The 23,286-nt window shown below is 43.6% G+C and overlaps 1 protein-coding gene and 2 long non-coding RNA genes across 3 annotated transcripts in view; all 3 read right to left on the bottom strand.

Annotated features, from left to right (window-relative positions):
* lamb1a (laminin, beta 1a) overlaps nt 1-23,286 on the bottom strand; it is a 75,977-nt gene that overhangs the window by 11,439 nt on the left and 41,252 nt on the right. The window contains exons 19-32 of the mRNA XM_077515493.1: nt 21,898-22,129; nt 21,120-21,283; nt 12,040-12,264; nt 11,742-11,959; nt 11,037-11,133; nt 9,298-9,667; nt 9,038-9,222; nt 7,112-7,353; nt 5,428-5,631; nt 5,211-5,355; nt 4,856-5,063; nt 3,422-3,563; nt 3,164-3,340; nt 2,909-3,068 (exon numbers count right to left, since the gene is read on the bottom strand). Of these exons, the coding sequence (XP_077371619.1) occupies nt 2,909-3,068; nt 3,164-3,340; nt 3,422-3,563; nt 4,856-5,063; nt 5,211-5,355; nt 5,428-5,631; nt 7,112-7,353; nt 9,038-9,222; nt 9,298-9,667; nt 11,037-11,133; nt 11,742-11,959; nt 12,040-12,264; nt 21,120-21,283; nt 21,898-22,129 (2,769 nt within the window). The remainder of the gene's footprint in view (nt 1-2,908; nt 3,069-3,163; nt 3,341-3,421; nt 3,564-4,855; nt 5,064-5,210; nt 5,356-5,427; nt 5,632-7,111; nt 7,354-9,037; nt 9,223-9,297; nt 9,668-11,036; nt 11,134-11,741; nt 11,960-12,039; nt 12,265-21,119; nt 21,284-21,897; nt 22,130-23,286) is intronic.
* Nucleotides 434-2,874, bottom strand: LOC144015471 (uncharacterized). The gene is made up of 2 exons (XR_013282719.1): nt 1,988-2,874; nt 434-1,784 (listed from the first exon to the last, which is right to left on the bottom strand). It is a non-coding gene; the product is annotated as an uncharacterized LOC144015471 (long non-coding RNA).
* Nucleotides 16,467-17,510, bottom strand: LOC144015472 (uncharacterized). Its single transcript, XR_013282720.1, has 3 exons — nt 17,045-17,510; nt 16,673-16,959; nt 16,467-16,593 (listed from the first exon to the last, which is right to left on the bottom strand). It is a non-coding gene; the product is annotated as an uncharacterized LOC144015472 (long non-coding RNA).

The following is a 23,286-nucleotide window of genomic DNA, read 5'->3' as shown; positions in this document are numbered from 1 at the left end:
AACAAACTGAAGTCAGCCGACGTCTTGGTATGTCATTTACATATGGACGGTATTACACACTACATGAACTTTTTGTGTGAAGCAATACGGAATGGTCACATGTACAAGCACCACTTGTTTTACACAGGACCTACTGACCAGGTGTCTGAAGCCATGGAGTGACTCCTCCCTCACTTTCCTCAGCAAGCCTTTGAAGAATATGATATCATCGTTGGTGGGAACATGCCCTCACTCCATAACATGTACTTGTGCAGTCAAGGAGCATGTCAAAAATTAATAAAACCAGCAAACATTGAAGTGACTTCATTTTTACTGCAGTCTGTTCACACAATCAATGGACAAGCCTTCCTTAATTTTGCCCCAATAACATCATAGAGTAGGCGAAAAGTAGTGTTACAGATCATACTATGTGTTCGGGAGAGTTTGAGGAATGTTGCAATGTTAATGGGGGACAATGTCAGCACACACACACACACACACACACACACAAAAAACATCATGGTATTGAGGTAATCAGATATTTTAGCTGTCTACAACACATACTTGCTCTGTAACACTACCTTTGGCCCAAACCTGTATGTCTATTTTCCATATTTTGAAATGCACAGCGTATTGGTAAATTTCTGGAACAACTGCAATTCATGTAGCTCATTATATTCTAACAGCATTTTTTTTATTTATTTTTTAGTTAATACGTTCATTTCATGTAGACTTTTATTTTACTTTATTTTATTTATTCATTTTCATGTACTGTACCTTACATTCATTGGCCAATGAAGAATTCCTTGTCATTGCAAGCATTTATAATAATTCTCCAGGCTTTTGATGTTTTACATTTCTGGTCATGTAAAATAGTGTTAGGTTAGGTGTCGAATGAACACTGCATGTTGACGCCAAAGGAAATAGTATTTTTTAGTTATTCAAAATGTACAAATTAACACACAACAACAATATACAAGTTATACAAACTACAACAACAAGTGTCAGACATGGACTAATTATATGCCAGGTAAAAAACCTTTGTATTGTCCTCGAGGATCTGGGAAAGTGTCACTTATTTGCCACAAGTCACCAAGGTGCTGCAGTCTGGGATCCAGGTACAGGAAATCATGGTGGTGCTGATGTGTCAGCAATGTGTCAAAAAGTATTTCTTGGTGTCAGTCTATCAGCTGGACTTGGATATCTTCATGTTCCTCCATGGTCATTTCCTGTACGAGTCTCTGCAAGAAGGTAACAATTGTATGTCAGATGAGGTACCAAACAATGAACTGAAAGTCACTGAGCCAATGAAGTACATTATTATATGAGCAAGACTATTTGTGAAAGCCATGTAAATTCCTGCACATCGAAGTACAAGGAAGCTGTTGTATCTTCAATCAAAACTAATTAAGTTGCTTAGTGATATTTATTAGGTAAAATTGTTCAACATGGTGACAAATCGATATCTGAGTAAAGGGTTTCAAATGTTTTTGGAAGCAGCACTTTTCTGAGTGGTTAGTAGCAACAAGACACGGGGGGAATTACGAGTCTGAGTTGCAGATGTGTAGTTCAGTTAACACCATTATTTTTGTACGATATACTAAACATATCAGCAAACGATGTAATCTAAATACCACATATTCCAAGCAAAGGTATGTTTTGAGCCATTCACATGCATGCTCGAATGGAATTATTTTTCCATGATGACATAATTGTACGTTACGAGACACCGCGTTCACTTCCGCGTTCTCTTCCTCGTCGTCTCTCTCGCCCCCTCCTCGCCCTCTTTGAGATGGTCCACATGTCTATAAAACATATAACATAACTGTGTGTTCTCTGTTGCATAGTTTAGTTGAACTAACAAATATGAACATAGATAGCCATTATCATTAGCTGACGTACAGTATTTCCTAACAATGCCGACAAAAATATTAATTCTGAAATTAAATGACTAAATCACAAATATTAGGGATCTGTACAGTATGTCTAACAAATGCAATTCACTTACGTCATCACTCGAGGGATACCAGAAGTTGTTTGCGTTCTGTTCCGGTGAAATTGGTGGTAGGCTGTTGAAGTAGGGTCTCTCTGGGACGCCGTAGTTCGTGTGCTTAAAATCATTGCATTATCTTGTTTGACCGATAGATGGCGGTCGTGAGCTACACACTGGGGCTTTAAATGTCTGCTGAAACAGATCATCACCCAGCATTAAAAATCGTTGCGATATCTGCTTTGATTAGATGGCATATAAAGTTTGTTGGTGATGTGTCTATGTCCGCAATCCTGAGCGACAGGAAGATGGCGGCAATTGTATTCCCTTTTCGAAATAAAAAAGCAAGGATGACAAATGCTGGCACAAGTGTAAAAGACTTCACAACCAGCTAAATTCAGTGAGAATGAATGTACAAAGGTAACATTTTGCACAACAGTATTGCTTCCTTCGGTTCACATACACTTTCAATGAAGCCAATTAAATCATTTTTAGTTAATTTTATGATCGTGTTGCTTTTCTTCAGCAGTAAATTGTAAGATTGTAAGATCGATACCTTGCAAGAGTAGTAATTCCATCAATCAACCATTAGCTAGTAAAAGTCATGGAATTGCAGTATGTTTGATCTTGAAACAATTGATTACCTAATAATAATTAATTACTATATGATCAGGTTAGCCCTGCGATTGGCTGGCAACCAGTTCAGGGTGTACCTCGCCTGCTGCCCATCGCCAGCTGGGATAGGCTCCAGCACCCCCGCGACCCTTGTGAGGTGCAAGCGGTTCAGAAAATGGATGGATGATCACCAATATAACCCAATTTAGTCCTGCTGCTGCCTAGCAACTGCAATAAATGTTAATGCGATAATGAAAGAACCATTTAACGAGACGGCTGCTAGTGAACATTTGACCACAGTAAAGTAAATGGAAGTGACGTCACCTTTGAGAATCTGCAGCTTGTCACTGGCTTGCAACAGCAGCTCCTTGGCTTCTTGCTGCAATAACTCCGCCCTCTTCTTTGCATCAGCCACACCGCCCCCTTTTTTCTCAATGAGTTGCTCTACAGTGGAAAACTTGTCCTTAATTTCAGAGTCGATGCCCTACATGACGTTCAGAAAAGAGCAGACACAATCCATTTGGAGTTGTGACACAGTAATCCTGAGCCATTATCAGGTCAACTTTGTTTTTAACGTACCCGTTTCACCTCTTTCACTATTTGTCTTATGCTTGTTGCATCCTGAATGGTCCGTTCACTGCTCAGTGTAGCATTTCGAGTTCGGTCCCTCAACAGTGTCACATCCTCATCAAGCTGCTGCAGCCGCCGAGTGGCATTGTCCAGTTTTACTTCTACATCTGATGTACCTGACTTCACCTGAACACAACAATGATAACACATGTTGGTGATTGGAAAATGCTTACAAACGATGAAAATATTTCGAGGCAGTGGACTGACTGAGAGCAGCAGCTTGTTGGTGTTCTTGATATCATCAGTGGCCTGCTGGATGGCGCTGCTGGCGGCCGTCTGAGCTCTCTGGGCTTCTTCCAGAGCTTGTTTGACCACCTCAGCAGATTCCTTCACATCACCTGCCTCTTGACTGTTGAACATAGGGAGTTTGTTTTATTATTAGTCTTGGCATTATAACTAGGGGACTGGCATCATCAACAAACAAGACAAACTTGAACAATTTTGATACTCATGTCTTTAATATATAATATAAATAATGTTAAACTAATATTGACCTCTGTGGTACTCCACAAGTAATGCCCCTGAACTCAGATTTCTGGTCACCTGTTAGCACAAACTGCGGCCTATTTTTAAATAGTGATGTCATAATCAGCCTAATTTAAACTAGTGACAGACCGATATGTCTTTTCCAGGGCCGATACCAATACCGATTATTAGTAGTCAAGGAGCCCGATAACTGATATTGTAGCCGATATTAAATTACAGTAAAACAGAAAATATTAGCGTCAAAAATAAAAAAGGTAACTGTTGAAATGCCATTGAGCAAAAGGTATTTCTTTCCTTTTAATTTAACCATAGAGAGAATGGATAGTTATGGTTTAAAACTTTAATTAAACCATAACCAAAATGTCAAACTTTCACTTATTTTTGTTTAAATTCTGAACAAAAATAAAAAGTACAGTTTCGGCAGCATCTCTTATAAAGTGACATTTTAAATTTTAAATAAATACATACATAAAAGGTTCCCTGAAGTAAACCCACTTTTACATTGACTGAGCGACGAACACTTGCAAACTTGGCCAATTTTGGGTTTTCGACAGAGTTTGTAAAAGATTTCCAAAGATGTTCACAGACAGTGAAAAATTGTCTAAACATGTAAAAATTACTTTGCAACAAAAAAAACAAACTTTGTGACAAATAAAAATGGTCTGTTATCATCTTTGCAACATTTTACAAACCCAGACAAGAACCCAAATTCATGAAGTACACAAATATTCACATTGACTGATAATATAGCAGCTTTATCGGCCTTCTGACTTGCAAAAATGATGATGCTGATATTTGTCAAAATGGCAATTATCGGCCAGGCCAATAATTAGTCTATCCCTAATTTAAACAATCTACCCCAACATCAATTTTCTCAATCAAAGACTTGGCAGCAAGTCTGTGTGATCATCTGACATATTTAAGTGACAGTCATACTAAATGGACACACTACCATGTGAAGCAAAAAGCTGAAAAGTAAAAAGTACTGTCGCAGTTTTGGATGAACAGATTATCGTTATGACAACCCGTGTCCATTCATTCAGAGAGTGTGCTTTGTGATTGCTTTTAATTGATTGATATTGATGATGTGTCAGTGAAAGAGCTGCTCCATCAAAGTAACTCAGTGAACATGATGCGAGAGAACAGTAAACACACCTAGCTTGACGGGCCTGTTCAAGTAGACTTTGAGCTCTCTGAATGTCGTCATTGCTCTGCTGCAGGATGGTCTCCACACTGCCCAACTCTGCCACTTTTTCTCGAATTTCACCCGTGAGGTTCTGAAGCTGTTCTCGTGTGGTTGGCATCTGCATGGCCAGCACCTCGTTAGCAACCTTTTCAATACTCTCTAAGTCTGCCCCATCCTCTGAAAAACAAACATGTATATGGATGGATGTTTAGTTTGACTGGGGTTTATGTCCAATTGAATATTGAGCTTGATGACAAAAATACTTTTTAGGTTAGTATTTTAAAATGTGATTGGCTGAAGACAAATAAAGAAAGCAAGATTGACCTGTGAGGAAGTCTCGAATCTCTCTGATAAGGGTCCGTAGCTCCTCGTTGCTCCGATCAATATTGTATTTGGTCCTACTCGTCTTCATAAAAACGTCGTGAGCGCTCATTTTGGCTTGATCTGCCATTTGTTTTGCCTCTGACACCTAAACAGAGTGCAGGTGAGACCAAAACCATGATCTGAAAGACAATCCAACCCCCAAAGATGAGAGTCTTACCATCTTGGCGAGTTTGTCCACTTCCTCCATGGCATTTAATATTTCCTGTTCAGAGTCAACAGCTTTCTGCCAGCTGGAATGAACCTTTGTCAACACACCATCACATTCTTCCCCTCCACAGATGGGGCCACCCTCCGCATTTACACATCCTAATCCCCCACAGGGAGAGGAGCATGAGTCCTGACCTGCTGGGTTACCGCACGTCTGTGGAAACACAAAACATGGAAATAGTTACAGTTAAAGAAAAACGAACCCCTTCTTGAACCTTCAACTCAACTCAACTCAACTTTATTTATAAAGTGCTTTAAGAACAGGCGTTGCTGTATACAAAGAGATGTACATAAACATTAATTTCGGTTGTGTAGTAAAGAATAAGGTAACAAAACAAGAACGAAGCAAACATTTTGAAGTGCGTATACAAGTTGTTTTTTTTTACAAGTAAATACATTTTACATCAGTAAATTAATACGAAGTCGGCGAATGAATAAATAAATAAATAAATAGACAAAACATCAAATTCATACACACCACAAAACACCAAAAACAAATCACATGGTGCGCCAAAAGCTAAAGAATACAAATGTGTTTTAAGACGTGATTTAAAAGAGGATAAAGAGGGGGGTTGCCCAATATTTAGTGGTAGGTCATTCCAAAGGGAGGGACCGGCAACAGCAAAGGATCGATCTCCTCTAAGCCTCCGCTTAGCCCTCGGTACCTCCACTTGAGTCTGGTCTGCTGACCTGAGGCACCGGGCAGGTGTGTAGGGGTGCAAGAGCTCGGCCAGATAAGGTGGGGCCAGGCCATTGAGAGATTTGAAAATAAATAGATGAATCTTAAAGTGGAGTCTAAATTTCACGGGCAGCCAGTGAAGGGAGGCCAGGATAGGGGCTCCCTCTTACGGGCACCAGTAAAGAGAAGAGCAGCAGCATTTTGGACAAGCTGGAGATGCTTCACCTTCACCTAAAGGTGTTAAAGGAGTTTGAGTATCTCAGTGATTGGGTGTTTACGTCCCTGGCGAGTGTAGCACCTGCCATCTAATGTAATCATTTCCTGAAAATGTAATAAAATGTGCACTTAACTCAATTGAAAATGTAATAAAACCTATTAATGGAATGATTTCACAAATAAAATCCTGAAGAATATTGTTAAATGCTAGAATATCAAATTTATTCAAAAGGTTGGTAGATACAGAGTCTCCAGAACACCTGGAAAAAGTCGCTAGATTTGTCTATGGTCGCTTTTGACAAAAGAAAGTCGCCAGGTTTAATGAGAAGGTCGCCAAGCTGGCATAACTGTCTCTCTGGCCAGGTGGTTTGTAGGAGAGGTTGTAACTGTTTTTTGTTCGGCACTAAACAGTCTCTCTGTTGGGGGACTTTAATGATCTCAAGAGCAAAGATCTGGAAAGGCATTAGGAGGCCGTGAGGCGGTGAGAGGGGCATAGCTGATAACTGATCACCGCCTAAAGATGAATGGGAAATAAATTGAGGGCCTCTCAGGCGTTCCAGACAGTTCGAAAACCAGCTCCCTAGGGTCTCACTGAGTTCTCCAATGTCATATTTTTGTTATAGCCCCATTAGCTGATTTAAAAGTCCCACAGTCTAGCCATGCATAGAAAAATATCTGCTATGCTGTACTTGTTTTATAAATTCTCACAAATATTTGTTCAAGACGACCGTATTTGTACCTTGTGGCTGAGTTCTGTCAGGTCCAAAGTCTGGATTTGACCCGCCAGATCGTCCAACCTCTGTGCATGCTCATTGTGTCTCCTGAGGAACTCATCTCTGCTTAGGTCCATCTTATCCTCTGTGAGTTTCCGTAGGTTTGCAGATTTCTCCACAGGGCTGTCGGGGCCAGTGGTGGATGCATTTGCTCGTTCTTCAGCCGCCTGAGACTGCAGGAAGTACTTTGTGACACTGTTAGCTGCCCCTGGTAACAGAGTAATAAAAAAAAACAAAAAAAAAACAATAAAAAACACCAAGATCTATTAAATTTCTTAAATCATTAGCACTTAACATAATGTATTGATCAGGGAAAGTGTTCACTTTAATTCTTCAATGTATAGATGACATGGAAAAAGTGGTAGTATGAAAACACCACCTCTTTTATTGGAATCTAAATTGCTACTAAATGCAAAATCTGAATTAGATCAAGACTGAACTTGGCCTGACAACATCTGACACCGTACACACGTTTTTGTTTTGTTTTTTAAATGGATTTGCCTTGATAGAGCTGTATAAAAGGGATACTTGACTTATTGAGCCATTTTCAGCAGTAATAAGTTAATATTTTGTCTATAATTTATGTGGTAACTTCATTATTTTTCCATGTATAATTAATACCTTTAAAAAGATTTTTTTCTACTTGCTGTTGACTGATGATGACATCACCTGTGCTGAGGAAGTAGCTAACAACCAATCATGGCTTCAGTTTGCTGACCAACCCCAGAAAACAGGTGAGTCATGATTGGTCGCTACCTACTTCCTCAGCACAGGTGATGTCATCATCAGTCGACAGCAAGAGGAAAAAAAGGTTTTTAAAGGTATTAATTGTACATGAAAAATAATTCACCCATCCATCCATTTTCTAGAACGCTTACTCCTCAAAAAGGTTGCGGGGGTGCTGGAGCCTATCTCAGCTGGCTTCGGGCAGTAGGCGGGGCACACCCTGAACCGGTCGCTAGCCAATCGCAGATGAAAAATAATTACGTTATCAAATTAATTCTGGACAAAATATTAAATTTTCACTGCTGAAAATTGCTCAATGAGTCAAGTGTCCCTTTAATTTTACTGAAATAATGTTTTTCATAATGACATCAATATCTGCACAGTAAATTCTGTAGAGTACATTTGACTCTATTTAGAGTAAATTTAGCTATTTAGAGAGGCACCAAATACACTCAGTTTCAGAATAGGCTAATATTTACACTTGGAAGAGAGTAAAATAAAGAATTTGGAAAAACAATAAATAAAAGTCACCCAAGGGTTGAGGAACAAACTCACGACCTTCAGCTTGGGAGATTGCCACACTACCACCTGAGCTATACCCCTCCTACTGTTTGCTTTTCTCCAAGAAACAAAAAAATGATGTTTTGGTCTGTATACTCTGACTAAAAGTATTTGGTCCAACTCAAGAGTTAGGAAGCTTCGAGCTGACAGGAGCGATATACTAACACACAGCAGGAGCAGCGTGGCTCAGGGAGTAGATCAGCTGTCTCCAAAGTTGAAGGTCGTGAGTTTGTTCCTCAACCCTTGAGTGACTTTTTTTTTTTAAATTCTTTATTTTACTTTCTTCCAAATGTAAATATTACTCTAAAACTGGGTCTATTTGATCCCACTCTCAATAGTGTCAAATTTACTCCGTGGACTGTCACCAATTAACAAGAATAACTATTCATAATAAAATGAGGTTGATGAAGTAAACTCAACATGAGTTGCATACAAGAGATTGAGCGATTGAATCTTCAACCATAAAAAAAAAAATCTTATGACAAAATTAAAGAAAACAACATTAACTGAATCAACAATCAACTGAAACATTAACTGTCAACCATTTCATAGTGAACAGCTAAACATATTTCTTAAGCAAGACAGAGTACATGTCTCTCTCTTACCTCTGACGTCGGAATTCCTGATGAACTCAACCTGTTCCAGAATGTCCTGAACGGTCTGCTCAAGTTTCTGAGCATCAGCCATCAGTAATTTTAGTTCATCCTCCATGCTACTCTTCTCCTCTTGCACATTGAGTAGAATCTTTTCTGTGTGGTTGAGTGACTGGCTCAACGACCCCATCAAGTCACTAATGAACACACACAGATGACAGATTAGATTTGACAGATTCGTTATAATATCACCATTTCAAATCCATTCTTACCTGGCCTCTTGTAAGAGCTGTTGGATCTCGCTTAGAGGTTGTGAGGCAGGGTTGTGGTTTAGGATGGCGTGGATGTCCGATACACTCCTTTCCATACTGTCAATTGACTTTTTGTAGGGCCCACTAACTCCACTAATTTTGATAGCGTTCACCTTGTTGGCAAGGCGGTGTGTCTGATTTGTTAGTTGCCCAATGACGGCATCCCACTCAGCGAAACATTGGTGACAACGCTGACAGTTAGGGAGGGTACCAGAGAAGCCACGTGCACAGGTATCACAACGTGGACCAGACACTCCTTCCACACAATGGCAGTGACCGTTGTCTTTGTTGCATTGCGGCTGAGTGATACCGTCAGGGTCGCAGTCACATTCTGATGGGCGGAACGCATACAAGTTTAGATGTAATGTTCATCTATCCATTTTCTATACAGCAAGTTTTCAGAAAAATGTCATTCTCATTCAATAATATGGCTAGACATAAAAAATAAAAGTGCAATTTATTGGCGGCAACACGGGTGGTTAGCACCTCTGCCTCGCAGTTTTGAGTTTTGCTGTTAGAATCTCGGTTCTGGCCTTCAGCTTCTTGTCTGAGTTTTCCTACACTCGTGTCATTTTAAGTCATGTTAATTAAAGGCAATACATTCTCCACAGGTGTGACTATGACTGTGAATGGTTGATTGATTGATTTGTACTCTTCTTACTCACTAGCCACCATAATGAGGATGGATGGATGGATGGATGGATGGATGGATGGATGGATGGATGGATGGATGGATGGATGGATGGATGGATGGATGGATGGATGGATTGATCTGCAACAGTGTCTTTCAATTCCACAATTGCGTTATATGTAACATTTTCATGACATGACTATATCCAGAATTTGTTCAGCAACCGTATGTCGGTGTCTGGTAAAATAAATAAATAAAATAGAAAAATAACATCTCCTATATTGTACAGGTACAGTGCTCAGCATATATTGTATGAGTACACCCTATAAGAAATGTAAAGATTTTATTCAATATCTCAATGAACATAAGAACAATTTCCAAAATTTGGACAAAATGTTTCCTGTAGAGCAGGGGTGGTCAAGTTCGGTCCTCGAAAGCCTCTATCCAGCCCGTTTCTCTCCACTAACACACCTGATTGATGATCAGGATCGTTATCAGGCTTGTGCAAAGCTTGCTGATGAGCTGATCAATAGATTCAGCTGCGCTGAAGGAGGGAGACATGGAAAACAGGCTGGATAAAGACCCTCGAGGACCCGACTTGGGTATCTGCTGTAGAATATACACTTAACTCATGGAACATGAAAGTAAGGTTGTAATATAATGCATAGATTACAACTTCAGTTTAATCAAATGAACTAATACAAAAAAAATTAACGCATTCAACAATCTGAAAAACTACTTCTACTATTTTCTATGACCTCCATGACTGTTATGGACAGCAACTTGTCTGCTAGGCCTGGAATTAATCAATTGTAAGTCTTTTTCTCGGGGTCTACTTATTTGTGCAAAATGTACTTTAACTTCTTTGTGGGTACTAATTAACAAATTGTGTTTGCAATCAATTTCCCACATTTGTGGGAGTATTTTGTAGTATAATATCATATAGAAAATCTTCATTCTGACAGGAAACTAAAGTGTTCTTACAAACCTGTTGGGGTGTACTCATTTATGCTGAGAACTGTATATAGGGTTAGTGTAATCAATCACCCAACAAAAATAAATCACTTACCATGACATTGGACCTCTGGGTCTCCCCAGAAGAGCGCCCTACACTCTCTGCACGTCCTGCCACCAAAGCCTGGCATACACGAACATTGACCACTGATCTGTAGAGCATATACACTTTGAGGAACACATTTGCAAATCCTTTCCCTTAATACACATGCAAAACAGATGTTACAGCGGGTGCCAAAACAAAAAAATGTTCTTTCAATAATATGTCCCAAAAGTAGTCGAAACATGACATTCTACATTAATATTACGTTTGTGGAATATGAATTAAGCATAAAGATCCACCATGTGCTCATTTTGTCCTGTACTGCCACCTGCTGTTGACTGAAATTGACATCAAAGTGTCAATTTGACTCAATTTGTAAATGTCACGTGACCAAACCTAGAAAATAGGTGAGCCGTGATGTTCACAAGCTGAACATCTTGGCATTGTGATGTCAAATTCAGTAGACAGCAGGTGGCAGTACAGGACAAAATAGCCACCCCTGCATGAGCTGGATAGAACCTGGTGGATTTTTTTTAATGCTTTATTCATATGCCATAAATACATACATAAATACATAAATACTAGTGGTGGCACATAGAACATATTATTGCTTATTATTCAGACGATTTTGACTTGACTTCCACTTTATCAATGCAACTTATGAAACACCTGGCTATATTTTTTCAACAACATAAGTCAGGTCACCCTATTGCTCACCTCATTGCACGATGTGCCGTACGAATGTTTGGTGTCACAGTCACAGGCCTGACAGCCCTTACTGCTTGCCATGTTCCAGGTGTCGGGTGCACAACGATCACAGTGCTGGCCAATCACATTCGGGAGACAATCACACTGACCGCTGCTGCGGTCACAGTGGCAGTCACCTGATGACGGACAGCTGGCACTATCGCTACCCAGATGGTTACAAACACACTCTGTGGACAACAGCAGTACCTCGTTAATGTGTGAACGTGATATGACCAGTTTGAGGTAGGTTCCACCTAAGTGAACTTACTCCTGCAGTCTTGCAGTAGTGCATTTCCATAATAAGCCATCATGCAATTTTCGCAGGAATGTCCTTCGCTGTGATATAGACAGCGCAGGCATTCGCCAGTTTGGGCGTTGCAGCATTCTGGGTCCAACATATCGATGTTGTTGTTGCACTGACAAGGCTGGCACGACCCCCCGACTTCATGAGGGTTTCCATAGTAACCAGGAGAACACTCATTGCAGCGAGCACCTGGTGAAAAAAAATGTAACAAGATTCCAAATGCTTCTTCTATCTTTAGACTATTCTCAAACCAAATATGATTTCATCAGTCTTTTTTTTTTTCAAAGCACATTTTTTATTCTGCTTTTGTGTCCAATCATAAGAGAGATGATAATGTATCGGTGCGTCAGGGTTCAATTTTAGGCCCTTTATTGTTTAATTTATATATGCTCCCTCTTGGCGGTGTCACTGGGAGACACAGAGTGAATTTCCATAGCTATGCTGATGACATGCAGTTGTACTTCTCTGTGTCTCAAGATGACACCAGTCCAATGGATATTTTTTTTTAAACTTTATCCCTGACATCAAATCATGGATAGCAAAAAATTTCTCGAGCTTAACCAGGACAAGACTGAAAATCGGTCCTGAGGTCCAGAGAGAGAAAGTCTTAACTAAAATATATGCAATGTCACTACAGCCCTCTGTCATGGTTCGGTTCTCAGCCCTGTTGTGCTTGTCTCTTTCAGTGCCTGTAACGAGGGGGGCGTTCCCCAGCGCCGCACCTGCAACGTGTTGGTAATCAAGGCTTTAAAAGGACTCCGAACAGCACTGACAGCTGTCGGATTACTATTTGCTCACCATTGTGTCCAAGTGTTCTCCGCGTTCTCCTGTTTGGTAAAATCATAGTATCTGTTTTTGTCCTCGGTTAATTCTGTATTCACGTGTGTATATCCGCGTCGCTTTCTGTTGTTTACTCCGCCTTTGATTGTCTCCGCATTCTATTTCGTGTAGTCCTTGCCGGGTGCAAGTGTTTTGTGTTTGCTATTCTGTCCTTGCCTTTTGCAAGTGTTTTTTGTTACATTCGCGTTCCTTGCCTTTTGCAAGTGTTTTATGTTACATTCGCGTTCCGTGCCGTTTGCTAGTGTTATGTGTTACCTTCGTGCTCCTTGCCTTTTGCAAGTGTTTTTTGTTATATTCGTGCTCCTTGCCTTTTGCAAGTGTTTTCTGTTACCTTCGGGTTCCTTGCTGTGTGCAAGTGTTTTTTGTGATTCTCGTTATCTTGCCTGCGAGCAAGATTTGCTTCTTCGGTTTGACCAAAGAATAAATCGACATTGTTTTCCTTCTCTGAGCCTGCCTTTCTGGGATCTGTTTTTCATCGACTCGGTCGAGTCGTGTCAGAATAATCCGACCATGGATCCCGCAGACTCAGAAGAGGTGAGAAGGGCATTGGCCAGTCAGGGACAACGGGTCGGGCAAACCGAGACCACCTTGGCAGGTCTTCAAGAGGTGGTGGGCAGGCTTGCTCATCGTTGTGAGGAGATGTTCGGGAGGCTCGAGCAGCTCAGTTCCCGCGGGGTGCAGAACCCGGAACTTCCGCGTTCGGCGCTCCCGGTTACACATAGAGAACCCGTTTTGCCCCACCCGTCACGCTACGATGGACAGCCTGGAGGTTGCGGTCAGTTTTTGCATCAGTGTTCGCTCATTTTCGACCAGCAACCATTTACTTACGCTCGTGACCAGTCCAAAGTAGCGTTCATTATGAGCCTCCTGTCTGGTCAAGCCGCTACATGGGCGATGGTGGTGAGCAACGCGCGACCAGACCTTCGGTCCTCTTTCCCCAATTTTGTTGGTGAATTTCAACGCGTGTTTGATCATCCGGTTAGGGGGAGAGAGGCCGGGGGTCGGTTGCTAGATTTAGTACAGGGGGAGAGATCGGTCGCTGATTATTCGATCGAATTTCGCATATTGGCCGCCGAGAGCGGGTTTGGGGACTGTGAGTTGCGGAGTATCTTTCGTCGGGGACTGAATACGCAACTTAAGGATGAACTGGCAGTTCGCGATGACACGAGCTCTCTAGAGGGACTTATTGATCTAACGATCCGTTTGGGTAACCGGGTACGGGAACGTTGCCGGGAGCGTGCTGTTGAGCGGCGTGGAGCGGCCGTCAACAACGACATGTCCAGACTCTCTCTCAACGACGTCGCTGAAGCGCGCACCCTTCCAGGACCTCCGGACAACGGAGGGGAGCCCATGCAAATGGGTGGTGGACGCCTGCACCCTGAGGAGCGTCGTCGCCGATGGCTCGCTGGAGCCTGCCTCTACTGCGGTCAACCTGGGCATCGAGTGGCGTCGTGCCCAGCACGACCTTCATGCCGGACGCGGCCGACCGCTCGACTGGGGGGCCGTGCCGATGAGTCCCTGGAGTCCGAGAAGGATGCGAATCAGGGTAAGCATGAACCGGGGGGAACCGAACCAAGCCCGTCGACGGGGTCTACTCTCAGCGATAAACGGCTAGAATTGTCGGGGGAGCTGTCAGGATACGGGATGAGCCTTAGGGTAAGTGCGCTAATCGATTCAGGGGCAGATGATTGTTTTATAGACCCGTGTGTTGTAGAAGCGTTAGGAAGCCCGGTAGAGACCTTAGAAAAGGTCAAGAAGGTTTTCGACCTCAACGGGCGCCTGCTGGCGGAGGTACGACTGTCAACCGGTCCCCTCATCTTGAGACTCTCGGGTAATCACGTGGAGAGAAGGAGGTTTTTTATTATGCTGTCCCGTTCTGCGCCCCTAGTGTTGGGCCTTCCCTGGCTAAAAACGCATAATCCTGATATTGATTGGGTGAAGCCGGCCTTAGAGAACTGGAGTCCCTTCTGCCATGCCCATTGTCTGAAGTCGGCAGGAGGGGCTACCACTGTACCCGTTCGCGTAACCCCAGAACCCGTATGCCTTGACCATGTCCCCGAGGAGTACCATGATCTAAGCAAGGTTTTTAGTAAAGATCGCGCGCAAGCGTTGCCGCCCCATAGGCCGTATGATTGTGTGATTGAGCTGATCCCCGATGTACCATTGCCTGGTTCACGCCTATATCAGGTGTCCCAGCCGGAACAGGACGCTTTACGGGAGTATATTACCGAGTCGCTAGCGACTGGTCAGATACGCCCGTCAAAGTCTCCCGTAGGAGCTGGATTTTTCTTCATTGAGAAAAAGGATAAGACACTCCGTCCTTGCGTCGACTATCGCGGTCTGAATGATATTACTGTTAAGAACAAATATCCCCTTCCCCTGCTTGACTCAGCATTCGCCCCGTTGCAATCGGCCCGAATTTTTACGAAGCTAGACCTGCGAAGCGCCTATCATCTGGTGAGGATACGGGAAGGGGACGAGTGGAAGACCGCCTTTAAGACACCACTGGGACATTTCGAGTACTGTGTAATGCCCTTTGGTCTGACTAACGCCCCAGCAGTGTTCCAATGTTTGATTAATGATGTCCTCCGGGACATGCTGAACATTTTTTGTTTTGTTTACCTAGACGATATCCTGATTTTCCTCACGCGACGTGCATGAGCATAGACAACATGTCCGCTTGGTCCTCCAGCGCCTCTTAGAAAATCGACTTTATGTTAAAGCAGAGAAGTGTGAGTTCCACGCTAAGTCGGTGCAATTCCTGGGTTTCATCATAGAGGGAGGGTAACTACGGGCAGATCCGGTCAAGACTCAGGCCGTGGTCGATTGGCCGACTCCCAAAACTCGTAAGCAGCTACAACGTTTTCTGGGATTCGCTAATTTCTATCGTCGCTTTATTAAGGATTATAGCTTACGGGCAGCCCCCCTTACTAAACTGACGTCAAGCAAAGTACCTTTTAGGTGGTCACCTGGCGCCGAAAATGCATTTTTGGAATTAAAGCAGCAGTTTGTAAACCCGCCAGTGCTTATCCACGCTAATACGGACTTGTCTTTTGTGGTCGAGGTTGACGCGTCGGATTCAGGAGTGGGGGCGGTCCTGTCCCAGCGGTCGCCAGAAGACGGGAAGCTCCATCCCTGCGCCTTCTTCTCCCGGCGACTGAGTCCCGCAGAGGCCAACTACGACGTCGGGAATCGGGAACTGTTGGCGATTGTCTTGGCTCTGCAAGAATGGCGACACTGGCTGGAGGGCACCAAGGAACCCTTTAAGGTTTTGACGGACCACAAAAACCTGGCATACCTTCGGTCAGCCAAGAGACTCAACTCGCGACAGGCACGCTGGGCATTGCTGTTCACACGGTTCAACTTTGTCGTGGACTACCGCCAGGGATCCCGGAACCAGAAGCCAGACGCTTTGTCCCGGATACACGAGGCCGCCACGCCTGAGGCCGGAACTGAACCGGTCCTACCCGCACATTGCTTCGTGGGTGCAGTTCAATGGGAAGTCGAGAAGAAAGTCACGGAAGCACAGGAGGGGATTGCTGTTCCTGAGGAGTGCCCGGCAGAGAAACTGTTCGTCCCTGACCCTGTGCGGGCTGAGGTCCTCCGGTGGGGTCACACCTCACGAGTTGCCTGTCATCCAGGAATTAACCGGACTCTTGCCTTGATCGGCCAGAGATTCTGGTGGGCCGATATGAAGAAAGACGTTACGGAGTTCGTCAAGGCATGTACCGCTTGTGCGTGCAGGAAATCGTCCCACCAGCCGCCGATGGGACTGTTAAGGCCGCTACCCATCCCGTCGCGGCCTTGGTCGCACGTCTCACTGGACTTCATCACCGGCTTCCCCCGGTCAAGGGGAAATACGGTGATTATGACCGTGGTCGACCGGTTTTCAAAGCTGACTCACTTTGTTGCCCTCTCTAAACTGCCGTCATCTTGGGAAACTGCACAACTCCTCGTCCGTCATGTATTCAGGCTTCACGGCATACCGGTGGACTTGGTGTCCGACCGTGGTCCTCAATTCGTCTCCCAGGTCTGGAGGAAGTTCTGCAAGTTGTTGGGCGCCACAGTCAGTTTGTCTTCTGGATATCATCCCCAAACCAACGGCCAGACGGAGAGGGCCAACCAGGACCTTGAAGCTGCCCTCCGGTGTGTTTGCCTGCACAATCCTGAGTCCTGGTCTTCGCACCTCTCCTGGATCGAGTACGCCACGAACACTTTGCCGTCATCAGCGACAGGACACTCACCCTTTATGGCAGCATACGGCTATCAGCCACCCCTGTTTCCGTCTCAAGAGGGTCCCATCGAACTACCCACGGTGCAGCATCACCTACGGAGGGCCCACAAGGTATGGCGAGAGACCCGAGCGGTGCTATCCCGCTCAGCTGCCCGCAACAAGGAGATTGCGGATCGTCGGCGGCGACCGGAACCCACTTACCGGCCAGGGGACAAGGTCTGGCTCTCATCCCGGGACATGCGCCTGGCAGGGTGCTCAAAGAAATTGGGTCCGCGCTACATCGGACCCTTCGAGATACTTACCGTCATCAATCCAGTGACTGTGAAACTCCGTCTTCCACCTTCACTCAAGGTGCATCCAGTGTTCCACGTTTCCCTCCTCAAGCCAGAGACTCCTAGCCCGCTGAACCCACCTGCACCCGCTCCGCCTCCTCCCCGAGTGGTCGATGGAGATCCTGTCTACACGGTCAAAGAAATTTTGGACTCAAGGCGCAGGGGCCGGGGCTTCCAGTACCTGGTCGACTGGGAGGGCTACGGACCTGAGGAGCGGCAGTGGGTCCCCCGCTCCTGGATCCTGGACCCGTCTTTATTAGACACCTTCCATGCTGCGTACCCAGATAAGCCAGGTGGTCCGCCAAGGGGCGTCCGTTAAGGGGGGGGGGTACTGTCATGGTTCGGTTCTCAGCCCTGTTGTGCTTGTCTCTTTCAGTGCCTGTAACGAGGGGGGCGTTCCCCAGCGCCGCACCTGCAACGCGTTGGTAATCAAGGCTTTAAAAGGACTCCGAACAGCACTGACAGCTGTCGGATTACTATTTGCTCACCATTGTGTCCAAGTTTTCTCCGCGTTCTCCTGTTTGGTAAAATCATAGTATCTGTTTTTGTCCTCGGTTAATTCTGTATTCACGTGTGTATATCCGCGTCGCTTTCTGTTGGTTACTCCGCCTTTGATTGTCTCCGCATTCTATTTCGTGTAGTCCTTGCCGGGTGCAAGTGTTTTGTGTTTGCTATTCTGTCCTTGCCTTTTGCAAGTGTTTTTTGTTACATTCGCGTGCCTTGCCTTTTGCAAGTGTTTTATGTTACATTCGCGTTCCGTGCCGTTTGCTAGTGTTATGTGTTACCTTCGTGCTCCTTGCCTTTTGCAAGTGTTTTTTGTTATATTCGTGCTCCTTGCCTTTTGCAAGTGTTTTCTGTTACCTTCGGGTTCCTTGCTGTGTGCAAGTGTTTTTTGTGATTCTCGTTATCTTGCCCGCGAGCAAGATTTGCTTCTTCGGTTTGACCAAAGAATAAATCGACATTGTTTTCCTTCTCTGAGCCTGCCTTTCTGGGATCTGTTTTTCATCGACTCGGTCGAGTCGTGTCACCCTCACCCCAGGTCAAAAACCTGGGTGTTATTTTGGACTGAGCTCGCTTTTGTTCCCTTCCACATATTAAAAAAATCACAAAAATAGGTTTTTATCACTTGAAGAACATAGCCAGAGTCCACTCCTTTTCTCTCTCAGGCCTACGCAGAGACGCTAATTCATGGTTTTATTACTAACCAAATTGATTACCCTAATACCTTGCTTTCCGGTCTTCATAAAAAGTACCTTTCACACTTACAACTACTGCAGAATTCGGCAGCACGTGTCCTGACTAAGACAAGAAAACGGGATCATACTATCCATCCATCCATTTTCTGGAGCCTATCTCAGCTGGCTCTGGGCAGTAGGCGGAGGATACCCTGAACTGGTTGCCAGCCAATCGCAAGGCACACAAAGACGAACAACCATCCCCACTCACAAGCACACCAAGAGACAATTTGGAGCACCCAATTAACCTGCCATGCATGTCTTTGGAATGTGAGAGGAAACCGGAGTACCCGGAGAAGACCCACACAGGCACGGGGAGAACATGCAAACTCCACCCAGGAAGGCCGGAGCCCGGACTCGAACCCAAGTCCTCAGAACTGGTAGGTGGACATGCTAACGAGAGCATACTACCGTACACCAATTTTAAAATCTTTGCAATTGCTTTCTGTGTGCTTCAAGATTGATTTTAAGGTATTAATAATGATTTATAAGTGTCTTAATGGTCTTGGTCCTTCATATATTTCAGAACTCCTTTTACCTTCACTTCGCAAATATGGCACTTTACTATACTGTACTGTATTTATTTTATTTTATTCAATCTCCGGTGTAATAACCTTATTTATTGATTGATTAAATTTGGATTTTTTATTTTATTTTTTACTATTATTATTATTATTATTATTATTATTAATTCAATCTCCGGTGTAATAACCTTATTTATTGATTGATTGAATTTTTATTTTTTATTTTATTATGATTATTATTATTATTAATTCAATCTCTGGTGTAATAACCTTATTTATTGATTGATTGAATTATTTTTTATTTTATTATCTGTTCTTATTGCTGCTGGAAATGTAAATTTCCCAGAGGGAGCCATCCCAAAGGGATCAATAAAGTCAAGTATAAGTCTACCTTATGAACCCTCGCAAGCCCTGAGATCCTCCGGCACCGGCCTTTTAATTATTCCAAAAGTCAGGACACACATCGGGGAGGCATCATTGCAGTTTTATGACACCATCTGTGGAATAATAGCCTGCCGGAGAACCTCAGGGCTGCAGAGAATGTTCATGTTTTTAAGAACAGGCTCAAGACGCATCTTTTTAATGTAGCTTTTACCTAACATTTATTTGATGTACTTATAGTTAGCACGTTTGCCTCCCAGTGCTGAGGACGCAAGATCGAGTCCAGGCTTCGGCCTTCCTGGGTGGAGTTTGTATGTTCTCCCCATGCCTGCGTGGGTCTTCTCCGGGTACTCCGGTCTCCTCCCACATTCCAAAGACATGCATGGCAGGTTAAAGGGATCGTTCGGATTTTTTTACATGAATCTCAATTTGATCCTCACCTCCAGTGTGTGCGATCAGCACTGACTTACCCCTGACAGCGTTCTGTGACACGAGTTCTGGTCCGGTGTTGGACGAGAGGAAAATAGTCCAGCAAGCTGGCTGGGGTCACGGAAATAAAAGCGTTTTTCTTCTAAAAACAATTTGTGTTCAAAAGAGTGATACATTTGCAACACAATACTCCTTTTCTGAAAAGAGTCAGATGCCATTACCGCCAGCCACTACTTTTCTGTTCGTTCGTATCACTGCGCGGCACCCTGTAGACGGCTAATCGACGCACTGCAGCCAGCTGATCCTTCCGACAAACAACTTATAGCGGAACACAAATTGTTTTTAGAAGAAAAACGCTTTTATTTCCGTGACCCCAGCCAGCTTGCTGGACTATTTTCCTCTCGTCCAACACCGGACCAGAACTCGTGTCACAGAACGCTGTCAGGGGTAAGTCAGTGCTGATCGCACACACTGGAGGTGAGGATGAAATTGAGATTCATGTTAAAAAAGCCGAATGATCCCTTTAATTGGGCGCTATGAATTGTCCCTAAGTGTGCTTGTGAGTGTTTGTTTGTCTCTGTGTGCCCTGTGATTGGCTGGCAACCAGTCCAGGGTGTACCCCACCTACTGCCCGAAGCCAGCTGGGATAGGCTCCAGCACTCCCTTGTGAGGAAAAGCGGTTAGGAAAATGGATGGATGGATGGATATTATCTTAGCTTTTATTTTATGTCAAACTAAATCTTACCTATCCTGTTTTTATATTTTTTGGTTTATTATTAATTATGTTTTGAACATTCAGCATTTAAGTCTTTTAAGTATTTTCTTTTTATAGTTTTAGCTTGGTTTTATGTTCTTAAAAATGATTATAGTCTGGTAATTTTACTTTTCCAGTGTTTTCTCAGAGGGAGCACTCTGCGACAGAAGCCGGGGTTGGGTCTGCGGCTGCAGCTTTTGAACTTCTCCTGGCGCAGATGTCTCCCCGAGATCGCGTTTTCTTTGGGGGGGGGTGGTATTGTGGGGTGGTAGGCTGGAGATTTGATTGATTGATTGATTGATCGATCGGTAGTACCTTTGTATCCAGTGTTGCAAACACAGACAGCCTGTTGGGAATTATCACCAAGGAAACAACTTCCCGCAAACTGCCGCAGGCTGCCTGGACCATCAGGACACATACAGGGCCGACAGTGATCACCAGAGCCCAGCGTCAGGTCGCCATAGTAACCATCCAAGCACCTTAACACAATAAAGCAAGATGCTTTTATATACTGTCAGATATCGTTAACTTGTCTTCCTAGTGTGTAATAGTTCCCTCTAACTTTGATAACTCCTATTACTTTGCTAACTACTTTTTGTAACTGGTCCCTTTAGGTATCAGGTCAGCAGTACAGCTCAGTAAGAAGTGAGGCTGTAAGGCAATGTAAGTCATATAATCTAATCACAAATCTCTTCATTTGCCGTGGAATAATTCCACACTCTCATTTTACTTTGACAGGCCGAAAAGTTGTTCAAAATCCCCCTTGGGCCCAATTTTTTGCCTTCTATTGGTTGTCACTAACTTACTAAAGTTAAACTTTCTGAAATAGAAGTAAAAAAAAAAAAAAGTTATTATGGATTAGTAAAGATAACAAGTCAAGTAGTCTTCTATCCTGTACAGGTACCACCTTGTTTGTATACCTGCACATAGTTGGTCCCATTGCTCCCTAATTGTAAATACTTCATGTCACACCGATTTCTCTCTAATCACTAATTCCTGTTTAATAGCTGAAAACATAAAATCCATTCCCACAAGCTTGGCAGATTTGAATTGTAGTACATTATAATTTAAAAAGAAATCAATACTATTTCACCTGTCACAGTTGTGCCCTGTGCTGTAGTCCCTGCAGTTGAGGCACTGTCCCGTGTGCGCGTCGCAGTCCTCTGAGTGTCCATTACAAGAGCACGGACGGCACGTTGGGAAGCCCCAGTAACCCGGTAGACAGCGGTTACACTGGCGTCCATATGCTCCCGAAACACACACACACTGGCCGGTGAGCTGATCGCAAAGGGGGTTCTGTGAGCCCTGAGCGTCACAGTTGCATTCTGCAGATACAAAATCCTCTTTCATTTATTTGGTCGTGAAATGTGATTTATCTGACACTTCTGGTTAGTTTACAAAATACTAGATGCATGCACGTATTAGTTAGTGAATTATGTACCGTAGTGCTTTCTGTTAAACATCTATTTTTATTTTCACAATAATCATACTTGGTGTTTACTGCATGTTAGGAGTGGGAGCATGAGCAGAGCAAATCTGTGAGCCAGCTTCAATGTGCGGATTTGATTAAATAACTTGAACAGTTAAGAGATCCAATTACGCTAATTGAAAAAAAAAAAAAAAAAAAGACGTTGTAACAACTATTGCCTAGGTCCATTTCACCCTCTAATTTTTTTTTTAAGTTTGCTTCTCCTAAAGCAAATTCTCTGCAGTGCATGAATATTCCACTGCCCAGACAGGATCCAAGCCTGGTCAGCTCGGCAGGTGGCTACCCAGCCACCAACAAAACTCTTTTGAAGCCACTGACCAGGTGACAAAGGAATTTATGCGTCTGCCGAAGGAGTGTATTTCAAGCAGTCTTCTCGGAGCCCGAACAAATGGCTCCAATGGTTTGGAATACACAAATGACCGATCAAAGGAATGTTCATGACTTCTTATCAATCACAAAAGGATACTCTGGCGCCTCGCCCTTCCTGGAACGTCTAGATGGAGCAACAACACCTCCAAGTGGCGAAACTTGGAACTATCCTTAGTGACAATTCACATAAGTAACCGCATTTTACACATCTATACCATGATAATTCTTGACAGACAACTGAACTACGAATGATTCATGTTATATCTTTGTGTGTATGAACATCCTATTTCATGTGTCCTCCATAAAGAATGCAAGATAATCAATATCTCTCAGCTCAGTCAGATTAGACAAGTAGAAGTTACCTCACAAGTTAGTTTATGATGCATTAATTATAGTGTGTGTTAAACGGGTTGTGTGGGAAAACTGATTTGCCAGACTGACCAAATTTAATGCCAAATTATTAATCTTTTTAATAATTTTCCTCTTAAAGTCTGCGCGAGCGAACAGAAGGGTGTGCCATCACCTGCTGAAGCCCCACCCAGAGACTTTAAAAAGGACGAGCAGACCCCCGCTCGCTCTCTTGCCCTCTTCCTGCTCTCACAAGCCTCTTCAAAAAAACTCTGG

This window comes from Festucalex cinctus, chromosome 3 (genome assembly GCF_051991245.1).
Source record: "Festucalex cinctus isolate MCC-2025b chromosome 3, RoL_Fcin_1.0, whole genome shotgun sequence".
NCBI lineage: Eukaryota > Metazoa > Chordata > Actinopteri > Syngnathiformes > Syngnathidae > Festucalex > Festucalex cinctus.
This window is presented reverse-complemented; position numbering and strand designations above follow the sequence as displayed.